Source organism: Tarenaya hassleriana, unplaced genomic scaffold (genome assembly GCF_000463585.1).
Source record: "Tarenaya hassleriana unplaced genomic scaffold, ASM46358v1 Cleome27, whole genome shotgun sequence".
Classification (NCBI taxonomy): domain Eukaryota; kingdom Viridiplantae; phylum Streptophyta; class Magnoliopsida; order Brassicales; family Cleomaceae; genus Tarenaya; species Tarenaya hassleriana.
In genome coordinates this window covers 1,566,627-1,594,462 of record NW_010965946.1, presented here as the reverse complement: position 1 = coordinate 1,594,462, position 27,836 = coordinate 1,566,627, and the positions used below count along the sequence as shown (strand labels likewise).

The 27,836-nt window shown below is 35.8% G+C and overlaps 5 protein-coding genes and 2 long non-coding RNA genes across 7 annotated transcripts; 2 read left to right on the top strand and 5 right to left on the bottom strand.

Annotated features, from left to right (window-relative positions):
• Positions 1-26: 26 nt before the first annotated feature.
• LOC104817396 (probable L-gulonolactone oxidase 6) lies at positions 27-3,009 on the top strand. The gene is made up of 4 exons (XM_010546572.1): positions 27-793; positions 1,199-1,454; positions 1,558-1,659; positions 2,211-3,009. Exons 1-4 carry the CDS (start codon positions 86-88, stop codon positions 2,939-2,941), a joined length of 1,797 nt encoding a protein of 598 aa, XP_010544874.1. The 5' UTR covers positions 27-85; the 3' UTR covers positions 2,942-3,009.
• Positions 3,010-3,450: 441 nt separating this feature from the next.
• LOC104817395 (ABC transporter F family member 4) lies at positions 3,451-4,193 on the bottom strand. The gene has a single exon (XM_010546571.1). It carries the CDS (start codon positions 4,052-4,054, stop codon positions 3,539-3,541), a length of 516 nt encoding a protein of 171 aa, XP_010544873.1. The 5' UTR covers positions 4,055-4,193; the 3' UTR covers positions 3,451-3,538.
• A 323-nt stretch (positions 4,194-4,516) lies between these two features.
• Positions 4,517-6,979, bottom strand: LOC104817394 (rho GTPase-activating protein 3). The gene is made up of 5 exons (XM_010546570.1): positions 6,310-6,979; positions 5,766-5,886; positions 5,520-5,639; positions 5,193-5,423; positions 4,517-5,094 (listed from the first exon to the last, which is right to left on the bottom strand). Exons 1-5 carry the CDS (start codon positions 6,729-6,731, stop codon positions 4,639-4,641), a joined length of 1,350 nt encoding a protein of 449 aa, XP_010544872.1. The 5' UTR covers positions 6,732-6,979; the 3' UTR covers positions 4,517-4,638.
• Positions 6,980-11,560: 4,581 nt separating this feature from the next.
• On the bottom strand, positions 11,561-12,549 carry LOC104817393 (auxin-responsive protein SAUR32-like). The gene has a single exon (XM_010546569.2). The coding sequence runs from the start codon at positions 12,212-12,214 to the stop codon at positions 11,843-11,845; it is 372 nt and encodes a 123-aa protein (XP_010544871.1). The 5' UTR covers positions 12,215-12,549; the 3' UTR covers positions 11,561-11,842.
• A 2,624-nt stretch (positions 12,550-15,173) lies between these two features.
• Positions 15,174-17,116, bottom strand: LOC104817392. Its single transcript, XR_772521.1, has 2 exons — positions 16,537-17,116; positions 15,174-16,173 (listed from the first exon to the last, which is right to left on the bottom strand). It is a non-coding gene; the product is annotated as an uncharacterized LOC104817392 (long non-coding RNA).
• A 7,346-nt stretch (positions 17,117-24,462) lies between these two features.
• On the top strand, positions 24,463-25,749 carry LOC104817390 (homeobox-leucine zipper protein ATHB-7-like). Its single transcript, XM_010546568.2, has 2 exons — positions 24,463-24,928; positions 25,009-25,749. The coding sequence occupies exons 1-2, from the start codon at positions 24,551-24,553 to the stop codon at positions 25,348-25,350; spliced, it is 720 nt and encodes a 239-aa protein (XP_010544870.1). The 5' UTR covers positions 24,463-24,550; the 3' UTR covers positions 25,351-25,749.
• LOC104817391 lies at positions 25,634-26,745 on the bottom strand. The gene is made up of 2 exons (XR_772520.1): positions 26,293-26,745; positions 25,634-26,137 (listed from the first exon to the last, which is right to left on the bottom strand). It is a non-coding gene; the product is annotated as an uncharacterized LOC104817391 (long non-coding RNA).
• Between the last annotated feature and the right edge of the window lie 1,091 nt (positions 26,746-27,836).

Here is a 27,836-nt window from a genome sequence, read left to right as displayed (position 1 = left end):
CTCTATATATACACATATATACCTAATTACCAAACTATAGAGGAAACCTTTTATTTATAATTCATTCAATAAAATTAATTCAACCATGGCAGTTGTATCTCCTTCGTGTCATTGCCGAAGCGGTGCCTTTTGGCACAACCTCTTCAGGTTACAATGCATTCTCTCGCTCTTGCTCGTCGCCGTTTCAACTCCTCCGGAGGATCCCGTCAAGTGTGCCTCCGGGAACACCAACTGTACGGTCACGAACTCGTACGGAGCATTCCCCGACCGGTCCACCTGTCGGGCAGCCAACGTGGCATACCCGACAAACGAAGCTGAACTCGTATCCATCGTAGCCGCCGCCACGAGGGCACAACGAAAGATGCGTGTGGTCACGCGCTTCGGACACAGCATCCCGAAACTAGCGTGTACGGACGGCAAAGACGGTCTCCTCATAAGCACCAAGTTCTTGAACCGGACGTTGAAAGCTGACCCGGCGGCCTTAACGCTGACGGTGGAGAGCGGCGTTTCGCTGCGGCAGCTCATAGGCGAGGCTGCCAAGGCGGGGATGGCTTTGCCGTACGCACCGTACTGGTGGGGGCTAACGGTCGGCGGTTTGATGGGGACGGGGGCTCATGGCAGCTCGTTGTGGGGCAAAGGAAGCGCGATTCATGATTACGTGACGGAGATTCAGATGGTGAGCCCTGGCTCTGCCGACGAAGGGTTTGTTAGGGTTAGGGTTCTCAATGAGAGTACCCTCAACGAGTTTAACGCGGCTAAGGTTTCTCTCGGTGTTCTTGGTGTTATCTCTCAGGTAACGTTGGGTTCTATCTATGGTATTCTTCTAAACAACATCGATCTTTTGAAATAATGTATATATAAGGGACGTGATATAGCATCAGATTCATTGTTTTGACATATATATGTGTGTATATGTATGTATGTATATGTGGGTCGAAATTGAATCCAATAGAAATCTCCTTTTTTGAGAAAATATTACCTGTTTGGAAGTTACGTAGGATGATGAACGGACAACGAAAGAGACTGAAGTAATATTGAAGTTTTTTCTCTTCTTTTTGGCTTCATTTATATATATACCACTACACATAGTTGAAAACTAGCATGAATTATTATACTCTCTTGTAATTTTATATCAAGTACTGCATGTCACATAGTGAATTAACTTGTATTAATATGTATATATTATATATTTTGACAGGTCACTTTTAAATTGCAACCGATGTTCAAAAGATCGTTAACGTACGTAATGAAGAACGATTCAGATTTCGGCGACCAGGCCATGACTTTTGGTAAGAAACACGAATTTGCGGATCTATTGTGGTATCCGACCCAAGGGAAAGTTGTCTATCGAATCGACGACCGAGTTCCCTCGAATACGTCCGGCAACGGTCTGTACGATTTCTTGCCGTTCCGTTCGCAGCTTTCGGCGGCCTTAGCCATAATCAGATCCACAGGTACTTATAATGATTCGATCACTTGTTTTTATCTTCGTCTTGCAACGTTCATGGAATCGTTTCTTCATTTAATAACGTTTTGTACGTTGGTGATATTGTTTAGAGGAAACCCAAGAGGCTTTGAGAGATGCGAACGGGAAATGCATCGGTGCCAAGTTGATCACGTCTACCTTATTTGCTTCCGCCTATGGTTTAACGAGCAACGGTAATTATTTACACAACAACGTATGACTTATTCTACCTATATATATATATGGAGGGACCCAAAAATACTATAATTTGGAGGCAATAGGGTTTTTACTATACTTTCTTTAGGATAAACTTTTAATTTTATTATGAGGGCGGTTAGCAATTTTATTTAAAATTTTATAAAATTTATAAAGAAATTTAAAAAATTTAATTAAAGGAACTATGGCACAAAACCCATTATAAATGAATGAGGCCACATGTCTCCATTTTAATTAAAAAATTTATTTCTTTATTAATTTTATAAAATTTTAAATAAAATTGTTAAATGCTCCCTTATAAAATTAAGTTTGCCTCGAATTATATATATTTTGAGTCCGCAACTATTATATATTGTTTAAAAAAAAATATCAACAGATTAAACCAAACCCTAGAATAGAATATAACTCTTGTGCACTTGTCATGATGATTAGCCTCGGTTTAAGTTACCAAACTTCACAAAAAAATATATAATGCATTAGTTATCATTGTGTTTTAAAGTATACATCATTCGAAATTATAAAACCGCAGGAGTCATATTCACGGGGTATCCCGTGGTCGGAAACCAAAGCCGAATGATGTCGTCGGGAACGTGTCTGGACAGCCTTCAGGACGGAATGATCACGGCTTGCGCGTGGGACTCACGCATAAAAGGCGAGTTCTTTCACCAGACAACCTTCAGCATTCCCCTAACGCGCGTCAAAGACTTCATCAACGACGTCAAAGCCCTCCTCAAGATCGAACCCAAATCTTTATGCGGCCTCGAACTCTACTACGGTTTCCTCATGCGCTACGTCACCGCCTCGCCGGCCTATTTGGGCAAAGAGGTCGAAGCCCTGGACTTCGACCTGACTTATTACAGGAGCAAAGACCCTCTAACGCCTCGTCTCTTCGAAGATTACATCGAAGAGATCGAACAGATGGCGTTGTTCAAGTACAATGCCTTGCCGCATTGGGGGAAGAACAGGAACGTTGCGTTCGATGGGGTGATCAAGAAGTATAAGAACGCACCCGATTTCTTGAGGGTTAAGGAGAAATACGATCCCTCGGGGCTATTCTCGAGCGAGTGGACGAATCAAATACTTGGTTTGAAGGGTAATGTAACGATTGTGAAAGAAAGCTGTGCCTTGGAGGGTTTGTGCATTTGCTCGGAGGATATCCACTGTGCTCCAAAAAAAGGATATTTCTGTCAATCCGGAAAAGTTTACAAGGAGGCTAGGGTTTGTGCTCGTGCGAGCGATACAAGAAGGGTCGAGTTATGATTCTAAACCGTTCTTCATAAATATGATTTTGTCGGGAAAATAATAAGCCAAAGTTCGTTCTTGTCGGGTGGATATTTAAGTCATTGGATATGTTGTAATAAATGTCTTGTTACATGTAAAATTAAAACATCATAAACTCCGTGTTGAAAACTTCTTCTAGTAAATTTTTTAAGAAGAAATACGTATCATGATTGACCACGTCAGGAGAAATTTTTTTAAAATAATGGCTAAGTCTATTTCGAGAAAATAATATTTTAGGGAAGGGTGGCTTAAGTGATAGACGATAAATGCAAATTTCGAAAAAGTAATTATGGTTGTCTTGTCATTATCAAAGAAAAGTCAATATATGTTGGGTTCTTATATAATATTATTTTTTTAAACATGAATAAGAAATTTCCATTTGTAAGGAAGCCCAAATTTCATGTTTACCAAAGTTTCATACCAAATATATGTTTCCTCGAATTCCAACGGTTGACGATGGAACGCTGACGTGGTGACAGCATAGACTCAGAGAAATTTGGTAAATATGGGCGTGAAATTAAGCATCAGAAAATTACAGCCGGATTCGGAAATATTGAAAAGTTAGGGGGCAAAATGTCAAAGGGCCGATTCTTGTAGCTCTCCGAGAAGCTTCTCGAGTTCCTCCAATTTGGGCCCCCATTCGCCCTTTATCTGTAACGGCCTCACGTTACTGTAATCCACACCGTCGTCTCCGGTGGACACTCCCGCAGAGGATGATAACTCTCCACCTGTCTTCTTCTTCCTTTTCTCGGCGCTCGATTTCTTCCTCTGAGCCGCCGCTCTCTCCATCGCCCAGAGCACGTCGGATCCGCTCATCTCTTTCTCTTCTTCTTCTTCTTCTTCTTCTTCTTCCTTCTGCTTCTCCTCCGGGATGTTCTGCTTACGGTTCGAATCTGCGGCGGCGATGATCTTTTGGCCTAATCCACCGACGGTTTCCGCCGCGGAGGTTTCAGGTTTCGGCGGAGCATGTTGGCGTCGATGGTAGCTCCGGCGGTGAATACGCGGCGGATGCTGTGTCTTGCTGGCGAATACAGCGCCCGGCCGTCGCCGGAGGAATAGGATCGGTACTGTTACCGGATTCACAGTCCACATCGTCGTCGTCCGATTCTCTGTCTTCCTTTTTCTGGCGATAAATGAAAATTCTCGCAAGCAAAATTATTTTTTAAAAACAATATTACTCTTCAATTTTTTCCAATTTAATATAATATTAGAAATTGAACTACTGCTCCCAACATATTATACTCTTAATATTTATTAAATGATTAAGAAAACAATTGGATTTTATCGTTTGATGGAAAGTCAACTTTTCCCGATCGTAGGGCTAATAATAAGATGGCCATAATTGGGCATTAGACCTACATAATAAGGCCCATTAGCACAATTAGGCCCATATCATTCTCGATGACTGGGCCTGAGCTTTGAAAATGCTCTCCCTCGTATCACAGACGGCCCAAATAATCTCGCTCATTAATTAAGACAAGGCCCATTTTCTATCTTTTGGAAAATCAATCTTAATTTCGCCGTTGTGTTTGAATTTGGAACACTCAACTCAACTTGAAAAAAAAAAAACAGCAATGCGTTGTTTCTAACACCTATAATCTATCACACCGTTCATACAACAATCTTTACACTCAAAAAAAAAAAGACAGGGAAGAAACTTCTTATGAACCCTACATCTATGGCGATCTTCTTCTTCTTCCTCCTCCTCCTCCATCCCGAGTATTTACGGTGGCTTTTTTCAGCGGCTTGCTTATCTGAAACACAGGATGTCTACACAGTCTCTCAACACCTTCCCTCATCAAACGTAACCCCGCAGAAGAATCGTCATCCGACGTTCTTGAATCGAAATCTTTTTCCTTTTCGAGATTCCACATCTCTTCCTCGTTGTCTGCCTCTAGCCTGCAGAGTGTCGCCACCCTCAAGAACCTCGGATTACCCGTCTTCTCGTGGCCTGATCTTGATCTTTCTCTGTTTTGGCTACACGGGCTTTGTTTTGTTTCCTCTGATGGCTTCTCGAGCGATCTCGCCTTTGCCTCGGCCTGCTCCCTTTCCCGGAGGATCTTCTGTATCAGAGTCTTGAGAAAGTTCATCACTTGCACCGCGTGGATCAGTGCAGTCAGTGGGTCCGCCATCTGCAACGTGTTTAAACATCATCAATGTCATCACTTTCGTTATCTCTTTTCCGAGTTTAGCACAATGTTGGAACTCATTTTCGTCGAAGATGAATGACCTGGGTCATGTTGGGAGCGAAGACCATGGCCACATTACGGGCATTCATCTTGTTGAGCTGCTCGTGCTCGACCACGTCAGCCATTAGATTGATGGCCCAATCGAGAAGAGCAGACTCCACCGGAGGAAGCAACGTGACCAGCCGAGTGCAGTCTTCCTCGGTGTTGCACCTCATCACTTGCTCTGGCGTCAACAGATCCAACACTCCAGTCGGAAGCTCCCTGAACCATGCCTGTCATATTACCATCATCCACCATTTTCAGATCTTTTTGCCCTAACACGACAATTCAAGAAATCTTTCAGAGTCTGGAATCTGCTCTGCCCATACCTTTATCAGACCGGCCAGGCAATGGACGTCAATGCCACGAGGCACCACGCCACGGTTGAGCTGGCTCCGGACGTGCTCTTCCTGGCCGTTATCCGGGTTTATTCGGAAAATCCCTTCAGCCTTTTGGCAACAAATGATCAAGGAGAGCAAAGTCAGAATCTTTTGCTGGTCCATAAGCACAGAGAGTGGAATTTTCATTCAACAAGCAAGTTAAGTTTGCGTAATGATGATAAGAAAGAAACGAACTTTAAGGCCTCCTTCTGCATACAGACGTTTCTGCATCCTGAGAAGGATCGTGGGGACACTGTTCCCTCTGCTGTCGTAAGAACACTGCATCGACTTGGCCGAAACTCCGAACACGCTCACACTGCCACGAAATTGTTGCTAATTTAGAACACCGGAAAGGATCAATCTACCGAAATCCAGATGTTCGATCGCCCAAAAGCTTCAATCTTTCCCCAAGATTCTGAGAAATTCTGGTGAATCCGACGCTAAAACACCAACCCTTTTAAGATTTTCAATCGTTCTTTGACTTGAATCTTTGGGGGTTAAATCAGACAAAACAAAAAGAGAGTTGATTGGTGGGGACAAACGCATTAATCTAACAAAAACAACAACAACCATCTTTATGATTTTATCCAAACAGTAACCAGTGTTCATTTCGATCCGTCATGATTGAAGAAATCATCGAACTTTGAACTTCTCTAATTGCACCTCAAGTGTGTCGATTTGTTAATTTGTGTTAGGCTAAACATGCATAATCAAGGATTAGTGATATTAATTGACGGACCTGGCACTGGGGGCACGAGGGGGGACCTCAGGCTCGAGCTCGGAAGGAAGGCCGAGAAAGCCATTGAAGCGGTCGAAGGTCACGTGAGACACGTGCTTCACCTCGGTCGGCCACCCGATCTCCATCGCCGCAACGTCACCTCTCTCCACGCTGCAAGTCACCAGCAGCGACTTCCGCAGAACCGCCGTCACAATGTCCAGAACCGTGAGCTGGCCCTGACCCTGACCTGACCCGTCGTTCCTCGTCGGCGTCGAAACCTGGTTCTGCGACGACTCGTCGCCGTCGTCCGTGCTGCAGCTTCCCCTCTCGTCTTCTTCCTCGTCATCTCCGCTGACCTCGCCGTAGTCCGGTCCGAGTCGCGTCGGGTTTGACTCGGGTAACCCGACGGCTCCGGCTGATTTGGATCGGGAGAAACCGGTCATGATTTTCGTTTACCGGCTCAGACAACGGAGCAATGAATGCGAGAGGAATACAGGAATATAATAATGGCGGAGTTAAGTTGAAGCAGAGGAAGGTATAAAAGGCGATGAGAGAGAGAGACAGAGAAACTGTTTGGTGGGAAGGAAAACAGAAGAAAACGAAGGAAAATTTTCTGGGAAACGAGTAGAAATCAAGCAACAACTCCTTCCTTCTTTTACTTTGGGATTTGGGTTTTCAAAAGTGGATATGAACAAAAACTAAGAAATATCATTTTTTTTTTGTAATGGTAAAAGAAACAAAAAAAATTAAATGTTGTATGATAATAATTTAATGGTCCGACGGCTCGTGACGATGGGGAGATGTCGACAAGTAGGATACATGCGATTCAGAGTTCTTTGGAAGTTCATGCCCACATTATTACCCTCATAATTCCCATTCTTGGAATTCACAAAATTAATTCAATTTTTAAGATACCAAATTATTACATTTACATATATGTGATGGGAAGAATTACACATTAAGCAACATATGGATTTAGAAATCGAAATCAACCAACCAATATAATGTATAGTTTCTTTCATGAGCTTGTTAAATTGATGTTATTATGCTGCAACGTCGTTTTTAATAACTCGACCGCATAAATTAAGATTTGGATGCATTTAAGTGTTTTGGTGTATGCATATGTGTATGTAAAGATATAGTGTTATTTTGTATGCCCACATGCTCACATGTGCATTGCTTCTATCTTGTTGTCAATCTCCATACCAAGTTTTGACACGTACATGGACTAATATATATCTGTATACATATGTTCTTTAGACGGAATAAAATATATTACATCTTATCAAAAAAATAATTATATTATATTAGTTGCTGCTACATACTAGTTTGATTAGGATCTGGTGAGCCGTATATTTAATGGTCATATACATAATTAATAGACGCTCAGAATAAAAAAAATATTAAATATGTTATTTTGGTGGCATCTTAATTTTATTTTGAGGCATTGCTTGAATCGTGCTAGTATTAAAAAAGATTCCACAAATAATAACCCGGTTTAGAAAATATATACACAGAAATTTTATCAGCGTAGACAATTTTTTTTGTTGGAGTTATAAAATAAAATATTATCAAAATATGTAATTTATAACAAAAATTATTACTAAAAAATTATTCTTTAATAATATTAACATCCGTGAAGTCTCCATCGGATGCCATCATTGTCCTCATCTTTTCATAATTAGGCCACATATCATATTATTGATTAAACATTAATTAAGATACTTTTATATATTAGATATGTGAAGATTTAAAACTTGAAAATACAATTTGGAGATCATGAATAAATGCAACATTTGTATATAAATTTTCTTGTAAGAGAGCATATGGTCCTGTTATAATGGACATGGCAATGTGCATCAATGCAACCCGTAGGTGTCAAACATTCAACAAACAAAAGCCGGTCGATGTTGATCTAACGGTCGCATTTAATGCGTAGAATATGGTCCCAATTTCTATCCATTCGGTTCACGTGATATCTACTCTAATGGTTTATTTCGTTGGCCATATATATATATATATACATACACGATCTTGAATTTACGGTCCAAAATTATATTTTAACCGAAACATTCAATTTACACATAAGGTTGAGCCTCCCTAGCTTAGTTATATGATGAAGTGAGTCGTATGTATTCACAACATCGACACAAACTAATTATATTATATAAAAAAAATGCTATTTAGTGTAAGATTCAAAATAGGATTTGAAAGAAATTTTCTTTTCTTTTTTAATTTAAATGTTGAAGAACATATATTTTGTACATTCTTTAAAAAGATAAACCGAACAAAAAAAATAAACCGCTTTATGAATTGGGGGGTCTATATGATTATTGCTCATAATCAATCTTTGGGTTTTAAATCGTGTGTAGCTTATCTTAATAGAAATAAACCTTTTATTGCATAGATTGCAAGGCGATATTTGTATACTCGAAGGCCAACATGATTGACATTTAGTTACGGTCTTAATGGAATCATGTTTGCCACTAAATCGCCTTTTAACATCCATTATTAGCACTGACCATGTTTTTATCCTATATATATATATATATATATATACATGTGTGTGTGTGTGAAGCATGCATGGCAATCGGTTGATCTAATCATTAAACATTTTAAAAACGAGACCAACAAGTGTTTGTCCCACGTCTTTTGTAAAGATTATGCGATTAATAAACTACACACAGACAAAATAGTTTTACAGCCTCGTAACTCGCAAGTGTTTACCTTATCGTAAAAGTTTATAACCAATCGGTAATATTTTTTTTTATTGTATACGAACCAAATGACGTCACATTATTATTAAACAGAAAAAAAAAATTAACGATAACCATTTTTTTCTGTTTGGTGCGCGAAAACAATATTACATGTACGTATATTTGACTTCGTCTCTGTCCTCAATCTGTAACGATGATACCAACATCCCAACGACTCCAAAAACGGCAGTCCAAATTAATGTTCATTCCTTCTTCGCGTGCTTCTCGTAGAAGCAACATCAAAATGTTATATTAACTAAAATATTGGGAGACGCTATGTACATGTGTATATATATATATATATATATATATATATATATAAAATAAATGCATTAATTATATGGATTAAACACATTTGGGTGGGAATTTATTTATTAGCTTAAAAGCTACGTACTCAATTTGTGGTGAGAAGGGGGATTAAGTGTCACGAACTCTTAACCGAACCATCCACCCGGCCACAAGAGAGACACAAGCGACCGTTTCACGTTTGAGCTTCGTTTTAATTAAAAAGAAAAAAAGAAAGAAAAGAAATCCTTTAAGCTTCATACCACTAATTATACCAATTAGAATATCCCTATGTTTGAGTATTTATACCATTAATTAGTACTTAAAATAGTATATTTGTGTGAAACATATATAGATGGCGGGGAAATAATCCTCGATGTTACATTTGTTTTAAAAAAAAAAAAAAATTAAATGGTCACTAAAGACTTTGTAGTATTTAATTTATCGTTTTGAATTAAATAGAAGGGATATTTTGGTTTGATATTGGGTATGGGCTGGGCTGAACTGTAATGGGCCTCTAATGGGCTTTCTTACATAGGTATGGGCCCTTTGGAGGCCTCCGAAAAATGGTACACGAGAACCGACCAAAAATGAGTTCGCAGAAAGGAAGGAAGAAAATTAGGCATCGGATGCTTTTAATTAATAATCATTTTCGAAACGCATCGATATTTGTTTTAATTATATTTCTAATGATAATAGAAAGATGTATTGTTTTAGAATACTTCGTTCTTCGTGTATTTTATAATACAGTTTAGGGTTTTGAAAATATTTGCCTTGTTATTAACAATCGTTTACATGTGTTTATATACAAGCTTGAGATTAAAGAGATAAGGAAAGAATATAATTTGAACAGATTTGGAAAAGATTTCCCGTGATCTTAGTCTATCACTATCATTTTATACAAATAATCGTATAAATTTCAATATAAATACATCAAGTATCCCTTGTTTGGTATCGGTTTGCAATAAGACTGGTGCGAAGTTGGTGGGCTAACTCCAATTCGCTATAGAATTTAAAAGATTTTACTTGGTTTTTAAAAGATGTTATTCTGTGTTATTTATTTTGTTATTATTGATTTTGTATTTGTTATATTGTTATTGGTTTTGTTAGAGAAAATAGTTTGACAAAGAAATAATTTTTTTTAAAACTCGGGCAATATGATAATGCATGTCTTAATGCGAAAATGAAATGACAAATACCAAACAAAAAAGATTGCCGTTCCAAATTAATGGAGACGCGTCATGCCGACAAATCCATCCTCTCCACTCAGAAGCCTTAAGGATGTCTGATTCCGTACCTCCCGCTTCCTACGGATATTACATTTCAAAAGTTGTGTAGAATTATGTATCATGTTATTATTTAATTAGAATATGTAAATTTATCCAATATCTCGGTATTTATTTATTTTTCTTGTAGTTAAATCGGTGATTTTCCTATGGCAAACAATCTACCCCACTAATTTTCATTTGTGGTTCAAATTTATTTACTCAAGATATGTAAGATTCATTCTGAAATACAATGTAATTTTTTATTTTAAAATTAATATAATGCATACATTGAATAATAAAATTGTAGAAAATATAAGCATGTTATCGGCAATGGTTGGAGGTAAACGAATCTTTGTAAATGCCCATGGATGCAAAGACTCTGAGGGAAACAGAGGCATCCACTTGCGGAATCCCCAGTTTTCTTCGCCACTGCCTACAAGTATAACCCAACCCAATTCAATGCGAGCCGTTTTCTGCTTTGTCATTTAATTTGACCTGTTCGATTTAAATACATTGGATACATTTTACAAAAAAAATAAATAATTGTTACACGTCGGAAATATTTATTACTACAATTCTCTTGGCTGCATGATTCTCCATTATCTTCTAGGGCATAGGAAAATTGATTGTAATAAAAGAGACCGACCGTTACAAGGGGAAATTAAGAAAAGGAGATATATATTGAAATCGGAATGTTCATCTTTTCAAAGGCTCTATCAAATGAGGATATAGAAACAACATTTATTTATTAGAAGATATATTTTTCCTCATTTCATGCACATACAGACGAAATCATTCATACGTACGCTAACAAAATAACAAATGCAATTTGCTAAAACCTGCACCAATTATTATTAATTTTTTTTCGTTTTGCACGTCATGGCTCTGATCATCTCCATCGTGACCGTCGACCAAAATCGGCGGAGGAATCAATGGAAAAACAAGATGGACCGATATCCGATGAAACCATGAAAAATATTCACTCTTTTTTTCATTTATTTTTCAAGTTCCATGTACCAAAGTAAACGGAAAATACAGTAACTTACAAAGAGAAAACATAGCACGAGCTATCTACTCCTAATTTTGTGGGTTAGGCCCTGTTTGGCTCCACAACTCCACAATAACAACACAAACAAGAAAGGAACAAAGAAGAACAGAGAGAGAGAGAGAGAGAGAGAGAGAGAGAGAGAGAGAGTATCTCTCTCCTCCCCTTTGCTTTTGTTTACATTCATCGTCATGCACGGATCAAACCCTAAAACATCCAACGAGGTGATACTGGTGGTGGTGGTGGTGGTAGTGGTGGTGATGATGATAAGAAACAGATCTCTCTCGATCGATCATGGATTGAACGTATCGAAACTCCTCGACGTGACAAGGGATTGTGATCGTACCCTTCTGTTCGAAGCCGTACTCTTCCTCGGCTTCTTTGAGGAGCTGCATGAACAAAGGATGGTTGAAGTACACGACAGGAACTATAATCCTTTGCTGTTCCTCCCCTTGTCCCACTTTTATCGCCAAACACCCCTTCGGCACATCTTTGATCGCCTGTTTGCTGCTGCTCTTCAGATGAGGGAGATGTAAATTGAAGCTTTTTAGGGTTTTTTCTCCAGCACCCATTAGTTTTTTTTTTCAATTCCAACAACGTCAGAGAAAGCGAAGAATTAAGCGGAAGAGGAAAGATGACCTAGGGGGGAAAAAAGGAACTTGATTTTCCCGAGAAAATTTTGTTAGAAAGCAGAGAAGAAAGGCCAGGGCTCTTCTAGTGCAAATCATGAGAAACCAAGAGGCTTAATCAATTTGTTCATTTTTTTTCTTTTTTAAAATTGTGGAGATAACAACAAATGGATTTAAAGTTTGTCTCACGCAAACCGCGGAGGGAAAATAACAAAACATAAAGAAAGAGACAGTTTATAAAGACAGTTTCAGAAAAACACATATCGAAGACGCAGCTCCCTTCCTAATTCCACACAAATTAGAGCAGTTCTTGTTTTTTTTTTTTTTATAAATAAAACAGTTTGCAGTTATTTTGTTTTATAAATATCTCCTAATGTATAATACTCTACAGATTTTGTTTTTCTTGTTTTTAATTGTTAATTTAATGCTTGATACTCCTTGAGAACTTTTTTTTTATTATTATGGAAATACAGCTAAGCATACCTTTTTTATCCAAGAATATTTGCAAACTCACAAGTGACATATAAAAAAAATGCTTATAATAAATAATACTCTCTCCTTTTCCACAATAGTACTTTTTTGTTACTAATTAGATGTCGTTTTAGATTTTTTAGGTGATTTTATAAAAAAAAATTTACTCCAATAAAAAAATTTACTTCAATAAAAAAAATTAATGAGAATGTAATTTAATAGGGGCATATATATGGTTTTTTTTAATATATTTTCTTACTAATGGTGAAAAAATCTTAAAGGATGTCTTTTTAGAAACGGAGGGGTTGTGAATTTTTACTAAATTGTTTAATAGACAGTTCTACAATGGAATCGAAAAAAAAAACACTAGAAAAAAGACATGAATTATTTACAAATCATTCTGAAACCGAGCCTATCACGACAAAAAAAAATGTAACTTTTTTTTATTCTTCATTTTAATAATTTTGGAAACGATAATTTTCGAAAGTTTCATGAAAAATTACGTGACGAAATTTCGATGCTTACAAATTATATACTAATACCATAATACGTGCATTGAGTAATTAATATAAATGGTATAATTTATTGTGAGCACGTCATTCGCAGATAAGATAATACCGTCACCCCTTAGTTTGACTTGTTGTGACACAATGAGGCGAGTCATCATGGGCTTTCATATTGGGTTGGTGACTCAATAAAGAAATAAAAATAAATATTGATTATCATCGTAATAATTTTTTAAAATCTGTTAAAAAATTCGGTATGTGGAAATATATTGTTAAATTCCAATAAGGTAGCGAAGAAAGCAAATATACGGAATACTTGTGTAAATGTAATGTATAATTGTTAATATCAAAGTTAAATAAATATATCATAATCCAAAGTCGGGACAATTCGATGAACACGGACCAACAGGTTTAGAACATGCCCACGTATTACACATTTAATATGTCCAACACTCGTACTCCTTTGTCCCTGTCAGGCGCGAGCCGTTGAACTAGTATGTAGTATTTTATTTGGTTATATATATATATATATATTTCAAAAATCGAGTTTAACAAAGTTGACCAACAATTTGTGCAAAAATAAATAAATAGATTTTTATGTTTTTTTATGGCCAATATGGCTATGGAATCGAATTTAGATTATCCTAATATTGAATCGGTAATCATTACAAAATGCTTCCGAGCAATTTCATTTTCCGAGCAACCCATTTACCCAAACGAACAAAAAAATCTGATAAATTTCAATTTGCCAATTTATTTTATCTCAAACGGTAAAATCCATAATGTTTCAATAATTTAACTCGCGCCCGATGTCAATGTTCTAGTATTACCTAAATAAATTCAATAATTTGGTAATATTGATGGCTTTAAACCTCGCTATATTTTTTTTTTCTGTGGTGGTCGTAGACGGTGGGATGAGATTCTCGGGTCCAAATTATGACACCACACATTGGGACTAACAATGGAACTTGATTCGACTGAGTTCAATAAGTGTGAAAATGCCATAAATGATACAATTTCTTTCAGTAAATGCCATTATATATTTACATATCCATTCGTGAAATTGATTAGAATCCTACATGCATGATTTCCGTACATGTTCAAGCAATTCTTTTTTGCGTAAATTTTATTTGATCCTTTTTTTTCACGTCTTAAATCGACTAATAGACAATGTAACGTAGACCACACTTAGACCAAATGATAACAAAAATCGCTTTGTGAATTATTGAGAAAACGATTTACGAAAAGGGCAACTCAGTGGGCGGTGGTGGGACGACGACACATTGGATATTTATCATTTCCCCTGTTTTTTATTTTATTTTATTTTATTATATTATTTTTTCTTAGAAAATGACTCTTCAATTCGCGCATGAAAGAAGCATCTTAATTCCATGTCCATTCATTGCTTTACCGTATTTGTATACATACATACATACATACATACATACATACATACATACATACATACATTATGTTTCTCAGTTTCCGAATTAATTTCATAGTTTGAAATGAAGAGCCCATTTGGTAAGTAAGATTTATAACGAGCTATTTATTATTTTATATCGATTATTTTAATGGACCCAACGTCAGGGGAAAAAAGGCCTTGTTCGATAATCTTATCGACGTAATTGGATCTCTGGGCCTCATCCAGACAAGATAGACCATGTATCTATTTTACTAGTTTATCAACGTTCGAAATTTATTTTACTAATTTTTTTTTCTTAAATTCAGGTGGAAATACTAACGTGGAATAAAAAAAGGATTAAATTCTATTAATTTATCACATCATTCAGAAAGTGTTTTAATGTTCTGCGTACATTGGAATGCAATAAAAAAAATGTCGTATCAACTAGTATTTTATTCAAAGAAAAAAAAAGACAAAGAAAGAAAATAAATGAGCCTTGGATGCGATTAGACACCAAATATTTAATAACAAAATAAATATTATTAGAAACGGAATAATCAATAAAAACTATACATCAAATCCTAGCCGTAGGTCGCAGGGAAGACACTGAATTCGTAGTAGACCAACCAAAAAAAAAAAACACGAAGTCAAAGTCTTCAAAAGTACATGGAAAAAAAAGCAAGTCTACTACAAAAGTGTTTCACATTTACTTTTTTATAATTTCAGTGTATCATTTACTGTATATTTTTATCCGTTTGTTAATGGCTTTTTGCAAATGTCAAAAGACATTCCATTTCCCAAAAGGCGTGCTTCGCCCTTTGTTCAAAGCTCTAATCCCCTTCCCTGCTATACATACATACATACATACATACATATATATATATATATATCATTCCCCTCTTTTATATACAAGTGAATTCTAATTATAGATTCTCCTAAGGTTCAAATGACTATGCTTTCAACTAAACGGCGGCTAGTGATGATGGATAAATATCGCAGTGCATAAGCAATTATAATGTGAACTCTCAGTCGCATGGAATTATTCATATAAACTCCAGTTAAAACCAAGACCAATGCAGAGTGTTTAGACATCATGATAGGTTACTGTTTTTTTTATTTTAATTAAAATATAGGACCAAGATATTGTTGTCTTGTTCCAAGGATCCCAACCCTAAATATGTTCCAAGCTGTAATACTAAAGTTTTGGATAAATGAACATTGTTACACCACATATACCATGTACATTACAAGCTGTAAGCTTAAAATACTTATATAGTTATTATAACATCAGATCACCAAAGTCGATCGATTACCACATATCATGATATGATCTTGAATATTATCTGGTGGGTGAAGGCACATAAGATTGAGTTTCGTTCAACAAGCGGACTGGCGCCCAAGGCAGCAGAAATCATTAACGGATAACAATCGACCAAACGGATAACCATGCGAAGGTTTTAAAAAAATTGAAACGGAAGTTGTCGATCATCCATGCAAGAAAAGAAATCGTAGCGAATTCTCTGTAGAGTAGAAAAAAGGGGTCACAGTCAAATCACAAAGGAACATACAAACAAATATGGGGATTCCTTTGGTTAATTATTATCTGATATAAGAATGGGATGTTACGGTGAAGGGCAAGGCTAACGAAACCCTAGAGAACAGAAAGAGAAACGAAGAGTTCGTTGAGGCTTCAGATCTGGTAGATCTGGATGTTAGATTAGAAAACAGACAGATCTGAAGTGAAATCAGACAAATAGACCATCATCATGACTGCAGATCTACATCTGATGTTAATCATCTCGGTTTTGACAGGGAAAGCAATCATAACCAAATCATAGCAAAGAAAAAACGAAACATGAGAAAAAGGTTGTAATGATGAAAACCTTTTCTGCATTTCAGAGGATGGGGGAAAAAGTCAGATTCCCTCATCATTACCCCAATCTGCAAAGCCATATACCTAAAACAAAACCCACCTGGGTTTTCTTTGTTTGGTCCCAAAATAACGCGAAAACTTTCCAGATGTCGACTTTTTCCTGCAAAACAATCACAACGATATCGGATTCTGATTCACGAAAAGTGATAAAGATCGAGCCTTTACATGGTTTCCCGAATCGAAACCCTAGAACGATAAGGTATAGCGCGTTCTCAAGGAGCAATAATTGGGGGGAATGAAGCCTGGTCCGACGACGCTACACAACCCTAATTAGATCTCGAGACTACGATCAATTATGGTAATCGAAGAACCGATATCATTAAGGAGAAGAGGAGCAGAGTCCTCGAGCCAGACAACATTCCCCTCAAAAGAGAAGCCCCCTTCAATTGGATCTGCAAAATAATCTAGGGTTTTTTTTTTCTTTCCCTTATCTCTTCGTCCCCCACGAGATCCGCCTGAGTTCAAGGGAGAGAGAGAGAGAGAGAGAAAGAGACGGGTATTGTGGTGATAAGAGAAGAAGTGATGATGAAGAAAATGATGAGAGGAAGAAAGGGTTTTTATGAAGAAAGCGAGAAGTGAAGAGGCAAGGCTATAAAAAAGACAAAAACATGGTTGCCAGATCCCTACCCCACAACGATTATGACCACGACCCTCTCTCTCTCTCTCTCCATACATACATACATACATACATACATACATACATACATACACGTCTCTATATCTATGTATACGTATATATGCCTTTTCAAGTTTCAAGATCTCACGGTAACATTGGATTTACTTTTGGAGACATGTCACTGGATTCCCATTTAATTACTGTATTATTACTTGTTCAAGGAAATTATTAAATTCTACTCCACCACCTGCCTTGATTCCCTCTCCTACTTCTTCTATATGAGAGTTTTCTCTACGTTACATTTATACATATATATATACACTAAATATATATATGTTTGACATTATTACAGTCTACGCTGCTGTGTATGCCGAATGAATCAATGTTAAAAATGAAATTCGTTTTTTTTTTCAGTAGATTTGGATCAGAGAATACGTAAGATACAATTTTAATCGTGATATCTATATATATGTAATAATGTAAATATGCATAGACAAAAAAATGAAAAAGGGCAATACAGGGACCGCGTAAGAGCAGTGAAAATAATAATAATAATAATAATAATAATAATAATAATAATAATAATAATAATAATAATAATAATAATAATAGAAAAGGAATCAAAAGTTAAAGGGGCCTGTGTATAAAAGTTAGTCAGAGGAGTGGTTGAGTTATTGATCTGCCCGATATTAGCATTCTCCATTTATTATCTTTTCACCTTTTTTCAATTTAATTTATTTTTTTCATCACCATTATTAAATTCGCCCGTTTCATTCAAATTTCAAACAAACACCAATAAAATATTGTACTAGTACGTTCATAATATTATGCTCGTGATTGCAAAACAACAACAAACGCAAGTGATGGTGATTGCAATTAAAAATAAATAACACATAAAATGTTATCGTGGTTCGTGAATCCATGATAGAGAGAGAGAGTATTGTTTATGATTCCACATAACGAAGATGATGTCATCGAAAACCGATTTATATATAAAATCACCCTTAACCAAAAAAAGGATGCAGTAATTAGCACTGTTCGGGTTCATGATTTTCACGCAAAAACACTTAAATGAACTGCCTGTTATGTTTCTTATTATGCAGTAATTAGGTCAGCAGATTCCGGTTAAAGAAAATGTTAAATTTTCCTTAAACCGGAAAAAATTTCCACACACACAAACATATATATAAATATAGTCAAATGTCAAGGTAATTATTTACACGTCAGACGATTAAAAGTGGGAGAAAAAATTAGCTTTTCCATTAAGGACTTTTGTGTATGTAAAAAGTTTCTTTTCATCCAATATCCACAGCTTTATTATGTCTGTTTATCTCCTTAATAATTTTTAAACGTATATTATATGATTAAATGGCATACGGTCATTTTATAACCAAACGGCAGAAAAATAAATTACAAACCTGATTAGAAATCACGCTTAGTGTTTTTCTTTTCAAGTTGGTGTTTTGTCTGAGCACTTTTAGATTCTGTAGGAGCGTTATGCATATTTATGGAAATATGTATGTGGACCGTTGTGGTGCATTAACAATACGAGACGCATTAATGCGTTGATCTTATACATTTGGTACATCAGTACAGGGGAAATAAATAAATATATATATAGATATATAAAGAAAAGATAACAAAATTATTTATTTTTTAAAAAAAGAGTAGAGTGCCCGCGACATGTGCTGCAACATTAGTTAGCTTGCTAATGTCCAAGCAACTTCATGAGTTCCCTGTGTCAACACACATATCAAAGACGTGCATAGGTGTTTCTGGTATATGTACATAAATATACATAAACCATCATGTATGCATGTGTATATACGTATTACGTACGTAAGGTAAATACGTATATATACTGTGCATGAGAATGACAAATGGAGAAGACGATTCCGGCTACAGATTTCAACGTTTTGACAGTCTTCGAGAGTTGTGTCGCAGAGAGAGAGAGAGAGAGACGGGGAAGGAGAGAGGAACAAGACGTAAATGTCAAATCCCTGCATATCCGAACCCACGTTGTCCACTCGTACATTCCTTTTCTTTTATTCAAAAACTTTATACTTAATTTTTATATTCTACCCAATAAACTATTGTTGTTATTCGAAGTGTAGCACTTACTGCTTTCGAGGCTTTAAACTCGGCAGCTGTTTTCAAATAGATTCACATTTTAAATAACATTGTATCGTACCCATTTCAACGAGAAGAATAAGTAACGCCTCGGCTACTAGAGTGGAACAAATTAAGCACGATACAATTACTTGTTATCATATATCGCATGGCCAATTCAAATAATAACTTAAAATGTAAATCCATGGATCCCCTATACAAAAACTAACGCTTATCTCCTATATTCGCATGGCCGTACGAAAAGACTTTAAAAAAAAAAAAATCGCCGTGTAACAAGTAGAAAGTCCGGGTAGAAATGGTGACACAGAGATTCAATTTCTTTATGATTTTTAATAATAATGTTATTAAATTAGGGTTTTTTAATAAAAATGGCGGAAAATTAGGATCAATGACGGAAAATAGGGGGTAGCATGGTAATTAGCGAAATATGAATGTGGAGTACAAAGGCATTTAATGCCTCTTTGTTCGTATTCTCTGCCTTTGCATTTAATTCTCCCTCTGCTCCTCGATTGAGAGAGATTCCAACTCATTCACTTTTTCCTTTGTTTATTTTTGTTTTGTTTTACCTTTGTTTGGTTGGTCAAAGTGGGGAAAGACCGGAAAATATAATTTTGATATTATTATATTGTATAATTATGGCTATGATCAACTTCTCTCTAAATAAAATATGCTGGAAATTTGACTTCTAAACAATCATCGACGCATGTGAATAAATAGTATTTCGATTTTGGGGAACTTGGTAAATTTTCATGTTTATACATAGTAGATGAAAATATATTTATTATATATATGCATGATGATACAATACTATACAATTAAGTAAAAATAAAAACAAGAACACATAATAAATGTATCAAATATTCTGTTACCGGTGAATTATTCGAAAACAAATGTGACGAGGATAATATAATACTCCATTCATTTTTAAATATATGTCGTTTTAGAATTTTTTTTTTTGTTACTAAATACATGTCGTTTTACATTTTTTATACAATTTTTTAGTGAAGTTTTTAATTTTACCTATATTTAAAAACATTTAGATTGAATAGATAATTAATAAAAATATTATTTAATAAGGGTATATATGATTTTTCTTAAAATTTTATTAAAAAGTGTGATAAAATCTAAAACACAAATCTTTTGAAAGCGGAGTGAATAATTTATAGAATAAATAAAATAAAGCAATGAAATGAGCCAAAAAAAAAAGAGTGTGGATCTCAAGGCAGCGGGGAAGAAGGTTTTTCGCAGCAGCTGGAAGTTATATTAAGAGAGACCCATAGGAAGGTCCATTGATGAGACACCCAACTTGTCAATCTTATGTCACTGTTATTTTTACCATCTCCTCGAAAACTCCATACATATATATACACACATGTGTGTGTATATATATATATATATGTAACCTATCTATTTGTATAGTCGAATTCACAATTTATATTAAAAAATAATAATTCATTTCAAGAAACCTAGCCGTTGGACCTGGGTCTGCAACTTGAAAGAAAGTCAAACGAGCCTAATGGCTTTTCGGTATGTTCATATTTCAATGACAAATGGGCCTAATGACAAAACAAAGATGGCCCATCTAAATGCTGCAAGTAATTCCCAGTTTTACTGCCAGCCCAACAAAAAAAAAGAGGATTTTGGTAATTTACAATAACAATAACAATATATATATATATATATATATATCAAGGTCACAAAATGTATTTATAACCGGTACATGTGAATATATGCATGTGTCAATGTTGTGGTTATGACTTACGTTCATGTAAATTACTATATGTTAGCTCCATCGAATTTTATTATATCGTTAAGATAATGGATATAAAAAAAGAAACAAACAGAAGGGGTGGTGATTCCTGGAGGTAAATTAAGGGAGTGGATCAAAAAGAGGCACGTGACATTAAATTTTTGATCGCATAAAAATGTATCAAAAAAAAAAAACAGCGGGTTGGGTCCGACAGCGTCAACACCATGACCCTCTTCTTTCGTTGTGTCGCCTAAACTCCGGTTTCCATCTCGACGTTGAGATTACGGTCACGTGGCACTACGTGTCCACTATTTACACCGTTAAATAAAAACATGGCGCATCCATTACATGATAAATAATATCCAAAAACATACACACACGTATACCAAGGAAAATGTACGACGTTTAATTAATATATACTATTATTTACCAAGGAAAATGTACCGTTATATTTGCCGAGGAATCCCGTACGTAATGAGTAGGAGATCGAATGTTTTACTTCATATATATATATATATATTGTATGTAATTCAAGACGAGTGGCTAAGAACTGTTCTATTATCACGTTTCTTCATGAACAAACATATATATGCACTGTATACGATGTATATGTATATTATGCACTGTAGATATATGTGTTCCACGTAGAGAGGAAATGATATAAAAATGACCATAAGACCGTATAATACGGATAAAATTAACGTCGTATCATTCACCGTCCATGTCCAGCTACTCCTCTCTATCTTTTGTTTTTTTTATATCCCTTTAACCAAATTATTTGAGTTCCATTAATTTGGGGGGTGTTGGTCGGATTTAATGATTTATACGCGTAATTATATTTAGCAAACTATGTGTTTATTAACTTTATTTCGTTAAAAAAAACGCCGAACTGCTTTTTTTTTTCTTCCTTCCATTGATTGCTTTACGTAGTAGTTAAAGGTGTAGGGTATAATTGTTGGCCATTAGAGTTGCATGTGATAGATAATATAAAATATTATATTCTCTTGATAAATAAATATAATAATTGATTGTCACGGTGCATGATAGCGATGAACATCGACCCTGAGTAGTATGATAATTTTCGTTTTTTTTAGCATTTTATCAATAAATATATACTTTTGGGCGGTGAAAATGTCGACACTTCATTGGCCGACATTCCAAGTAGACCCACTCCGTCGAAATAATAATACGATATGAAAACTATACATAGAATCTCTATGTACGACAAGTTTAATTATATTATTTAAAATTATAATTGGATTGATTAAATTGGTAAACTAAAAAAATCGTGGGTTTTGAAACAAAATTGCGGAAATTTACATGCAAGAATACATATAGATCTCCGAAAAGTTCAAAGCTAAAGCATATGAAATGGGCCGTGGGAAAAATTCCGAAAGAATGGTGGGAAGATAAAGAGTCAACGTCGTCTTCTCACCATGAACACGTTCAAAGTCCTACTTATTATTTTATATAATTATGGGAGTTCGTATACAGTTTCCTAATTCTTATTAAATGACATGATCATGTAACAATTGCATATTTATATATGGTTAAGTAGTTAGTATTCACATACTATGTTCATTTATGATTTGAATTAACAAACGTAACAAGGACACGCGGCAGTGCGAGGGGCTTGGCAAAGAGGAACAAGGCACCTAGTCTTTATCGTTTTTTAAAAATAAATAAATTAATTAAAAATAATTCTTGAGGAAAAGGAAAAAAGAATTGTCATTTCCTACGGATCTTATCAGGAACCGCGATATTTAAGTTAACCACGACACGTGTGGTTTTCTGTCGGGCAAATCTTCAGGCACAACCACAAATCGAATGCCACGTCACCCGTTATCAAGTTGGATTTTCCCGAAGCAAAGATCTCTGACAATTTCCAGATCCAGGTGGCAATTTCCTATTGGTCGATTTGGACAGCTTCTCCTCTAAATTCTTTAGCCCACTAAAAATTTTCGTTTTGTTTGAAAAAAACATTAAATTCTTATAAAATTTGCTTCTCATTTTTTTTTTCACAACTTCTCTCGTCTTAGACCGCTTGCTTGTTATTCGGAAACGAATATATATTGCGGGAAATATAACATATTTTATGGTGTTAGATACATAACTTTATTTACAATTTTTTTAATCGTTGTATATAATCAAGCCATTTGAAGAAAAGCATGAGAATATGGAACTCAAATTTTTTTTCCTAACCTTATAATGGAATGCATTTTGATTATAATCAATCCAATTAATTTTGAAAATTTCAGTAATTTATTAGGGTTTCATAAATTGTTTCAAGGAGGAAAATTGGAAGAAATGACGTTCCATTAATCCATGAAGCCGCCGTAAGATCCTACAGGTGGCCCGATGCAATTTGTTGTCGTGTTAATTAGTCAAAAGAGATCTCCCATCCCACAAGCAAAGCGAATGTAACCTTAGACTAATCAAAAACATAAAAATAAAATTAAAAAAAAGTTACATATTCGGACAAGCGACTGCTTATAAAAGAAAAAAAAGTTGCACATTTACGGTGAAATGAACCCGACGGTCCATGAAAATCATAGGCAAATTTTTTTTATTAATTCAATTATCAAGGTTAATAATACTCGATTAAAAAAATATATAACGACAGGTCATATATATGTTAGAACGTTTTCCACGCAGCCGACCTTGAATAGAGTGAGGACAAAGGAATCGATACAATATATAAGATTATCCTAATGGTTTTCAAATACGTAGCAATTAACAGTCGTCGTACGTTGATAGATGTGAATTATGCGAAATCCGTTGCACCATAATAAAAATTAATACACCACAATTTCCTTATAAATATGTTAAAAATTATGTTAGAAGTCGATTTTCTGTGCATGTCATGTGTACAAGACTACGTATGCATGGAGACGTGTACAAGTGTAAACCTAATAACTTGAACTCTGATATTATTTTATGGGTTTTACCCTTATGAATATAAACTTTGCTTTGAATTGGATAAACAAAACACAAAGTCTGTTTGATTGTACATTAGATCTAAATTATCTACAAAAAAAAATGCTATTTCAATTATTATATGATAATTGATGATAAGTTTGCAATTACATGGATTGAAACGCGACTAAACGAGCGAAAGAGACGGCTCTAGAAGGAGCCAAGTTTCATTGCTACATCTCGAGCCACAAATTTGTGGAAATTAATTGATTAAAAAAAATTGATTGAATGGAAAAAAGAGAGGATAAAAGCGTAAAATAAAAAAGGAAAAGGAAAACACAGTACTTACGGGACCCCAAAGAAATTGAGATATAAACCATAATTTATAAAAATTGTAACGCATTCATTTGTATATAAAGGGGCTAATATCACAAGCATCGAGATTCCAATTAAAAAAAATCCAAATCCTCTTCCTTCCAGAACTTGAAACACCGGAAAGTTCTTCCATCAGACATAAAAAAAAAAAAACAGCTCCGAGATTCGAAGACTTCCATGTCGGAGAGAGGGGAATATTCTCCGGCGACAATTCCGGGGATGACAGCAGACCCTTTCAGCTGTATCAACGAACTCGGCGCCATGGCCATGAAGAAGAAGAAGTGCAAGAACCAGAGGAGGTTCACCGATGAACAGATAAAGTCGCTGGAGCTCATGTTCGAGTCGGAGACAAGGCTCGAACCCAGGAAGAAGGTGCAACTGGCCCGTGAGCTCGGGCTGCAACCAAGACAGGTGGCTATATGGTTCCAGAACAAGAGGGCACGTTGGAAATCGAAGCAGCTCGAGAAGGAGTACAACATTCTCAGAGCTAATTACAACAACTTGGCTTCACAGTGCGATGCCCTGAAGAAAGAAAAGCAGGCTTTGGTCTCTGAGGTATGTGATAGATATTGATATAGAAAAAACAACGATTTCAGACAGAAACTTACAGAGAGAACACCCTTATGTATGTGCAGTTGCAGAGGCTGAACGAGCTGATGCAGAAAACTGAGGAAGGGCAGTGTTATGGGCAAGGGGTGGCACTGAGCAGCACGGACCATGAGTCGGATAACGGCGAGAACACTCGGTATCAAACCGAAGTGAAGCCGGGGAAGTATGAGAACGGACCAGGGGTTTTGTCGGACGACGACAACATCAAGACTGAGTATTTCGGGTTCGAGGAAGATCCAGACCTTATGGGCATGGTGGAACCAGCTGACAGTAGCTTGACATCATCCGACGACTGGGGAGGTTTCAAGTCAGATGCCCTTTTGGACCAATCCAGCAGCAACTACCCATGGTGGGATTTCTGGTCCTGAAACTTCGAAAAAATAAACAATCTTCACAATATGGAACAAGAGGCTTTGAACAGAGTATTGAGGAATGGAGACAACTCCGAGCATTCACCAAAATATCTTCGGCCAATGTTTATCACATGGATCAAGCAAACGATACTGAAGAGTTAGTTCGATCTCAGGACTTTTGCAGGGTTTTGAGCTTGAAACTGCTCCCTACACACCCATCAATCCATAGAGTTTGTGTACAAATTCTGCTAGAGAATAAAGCATCTCTGATAGTCGTAGTTCGTTCTGTTGCTGTTCCTCTTTAGTGTTTTTCATAGCAGTTGTAGCCAAAGTCAGGTCAGTTGTAGCCAAAGTCAGGTCAGAAAGTGGGAAGAATGATAATAAAATCAAGGGGCAGAGTGTCAGAAAGCGTCACATGATCTGAAACTCATTTTAAGACAGCCAGAAAAGGAAACGCAGACAAGCACTTGATCTGAGAGTTAAGACATGTGATAAAATGAGATCAAAACCACTACAACGCACACAAATCCCAAGTGGATCACATTCGAGAGAGAGAAGGATGAGATCGAGAACTTTTAGGAACATTAGCGGCTGCAGTACAGTGAGACGGGCACACCATCAAAGGCACACACTGTAACATTTAACTCAGAGAGACAAAAGGAAAGATTTTTTCTTTGCCCAAATTGAGGAAAGCCCAGAAACAGCAGCATATGATCAAAAGGAGATTCCGTATCAGAGATACGTTTTCTGTTCGAACAGTGCTCCAATCACGAACGCATGAAACAAGTTGGAACCCTAAAATCTGCCATAATCCATCAGAATCAGATCCAGCAACACAATTGGAACGGGGATAGAACTAAAAGCCAAGATTACGGCCGCAGAACAAAGTTTTCTCTGGAAACGAGCATGTTACAGCGGTTTAAAAAGAAAAGAAGAAAACCCAAAGTAACTCCTCACTCTTTGGCCGGATCATGATGTTCAACAATCTTCCACAATGATTCTGCTGAAGAATTTAGATCTCCAAAACCGAAATTTTCTCCAAGGTTTGGGCTTTTCACCATTATCACTCAAATCGAAGATCTTGTGGTCTTCTCAATCTTGTGGGTAAATCTCGTTCTCTCCGGAATCGCCATTGTCCAAACAGTACGACGTCGTTTTATCTGCAAAACTCAAACATAAAACTACTAAAGCCCATACATACTAAAGCCCATCATTTAATGGGCCTTTATATTTAGGCCCATTTAGTAGTCCGGTGTATGGATCCGTGACGGATAAAACACACGTACAAACCAATTGAAGAGTTATTAATTTCATGGAACATATGGTATATGATGTTAAATAGGTAAATATAACATATAAACCACATTTACATTGACTAATCACACATGTAATTTATATCCAATACAGAGTTTTATATTTGTAATCAGGGTACATTCCATCGCCTTCAAAAGTTTTATAAAATTACATATATATAGCTGGTGATTTGTCTTGTTTGATAAATTCAAAATCAAAGATCCTTTCTTTTTTTATTTTTCAAAAATGATAAAGACAGTCAAAAGGTTCTGATTCAGCCCTTTATTGTAATGGAATTTCATGATGTAACTGCGACTTGGTAAATAGAAGTTTTATTGATCACGTCGATCATTATAATATTAACTTGAAGGAATATAGAGCTATGTGCCAACTAGCACGGGCTGTAGCCTGTAGACATGGTCTCGCGACACATATATTCACAACATATTCTTTATATGTAAATATATTTACTCCTAATTCCTTTTTTATATTTTTTTATTCAAGTGTCCAATACCTTCCAAATACCTGTTACTTTTGAAGATTACCAGTTAGACATTCAACCCTATATTACCTGAGGAGCAACATCCAAACATTTATGATATATATATATATATATATATATATATATATATATCATTAATAATACTATTAGGACATAAGACTAATTCCCATTGATATATACTTTCTTTGGTTTAGAAGTTACGAGATTACGGTGTGATTTTTCTTTTTTTGGTAGGAATAAACGTTATGTTATGAATGACGCACATGATTTGAGTTACAATATTTCCTCCTCCTTTTTATGTAGAATGTTGGACTAATATAATATTATAATACGTAAAATAAGATTAGAAGGGGGATGTGACACATTTTGAATTTCTGGGATTTGGGTTTTATTAAAAAAAGGACCAAAGATTTTGTTACATGTTTTTAGAAGGATATCGTGGAAGATGTATTAAACAAAAAAAAACCGAAATTTATAGTAAAAAGGATAAAAATTGAAGAATCTATAATTGTTTCTTATTGACATGTTTTTCAAATTTTATGTCGTATATGTTTAACGGTGACTATATTTTATTCATGTTGTCGCGAATAATAAGTGACTATGATTTGGCCATGCATGCAGAGAGGAAAATATTCTATTTTTCCTTATATAATGATTTTCTCGGAAATAAAAAGATAGCATAATTAAAGTCATAACAAAAAAATTG

What these genes read in the sequence shown, in the direction of transcription:
- LOC104817395 (XM_010546571.1), bottom strand. Translation starts at nt 4,054, where the DNA reads ATGTGGACTGTGAATCCGGTAACAGTACCGATCCTATTCCTCCGGCGA.
- LOC104817396 (XM_010546572.1), top strand. Translation starts at nt 86, where the DNA reads ATGGCAGTTGTATCTCCTTCGTGTCATTGCCGAAGCGGTGCCTTTTGG. An exon ending in TTCTTGGTGTTATCTCTCAG is followed by an intron (nt 794 to 1,198) that starts GTAACGTTGGGT and finishes ATATTTTGACAG; the next exon opens with GTCACTTTTAAATTGCAACC. An exon ending in AGCCATAATCAGATCCACAG is followed by an intron (nt 1,455 to 1,557) that starts GTACTTATAATG and finishes GATATTGTTTAG; the next exon opens with AGGAAACCCAAGAGGCTTTG.
- LOC104817394 (XM_010546570.1), bottom strand. Translation starts at nt 6,731, where the DNA reads ATGACCGGTTTCTCCCGATCCAAATCAGCCGGAGCCGTCGGGTTACCC. An exon ending in CCTCGTGCCCCCAGTGCCAG is followed by an intron (nt 5,887 to 6,309) that starts GTCCGTCAATTA and finishes ATTTCGTGGCAG; the next exon opens with TGTGAGCGTGTTCGGAGTTT. An exon ending in ATGCAGAAGGAGGCCTTAAA is followed by an intron (nt 5,640 to 5,765) that starts GTTCGTTTCTTT and finishes TGTTGCCAAAAG; the next exon opens with GCTGAAGGGATTTTCCGAAT.
- LOC104817390 (XM_010546568.2), top strand. Translation starts at nt 24,551, where the DNA reads ATGTCGGAGAGAGGGGAATATTCTCCGGCGACAATTCCGGGGATGACA. An exon ending in AGCAGGCTTTGGTCTCTGAG is followed by an intron (nt 24,929 to 25,008) that starts GTATGTGATAGA and finishes ATGTATGTGCAG; the next exon opens with TTGCAGAGGCTGAACGAGCT.
- LOC104817393 (XM_010546569.2), bottom strand. Translation starts at nt 12,214, where the DNA reads ATGGGTGCTGGAGAAAAAACCCTAAAAAGCTTCAATTTACATCTCCCT.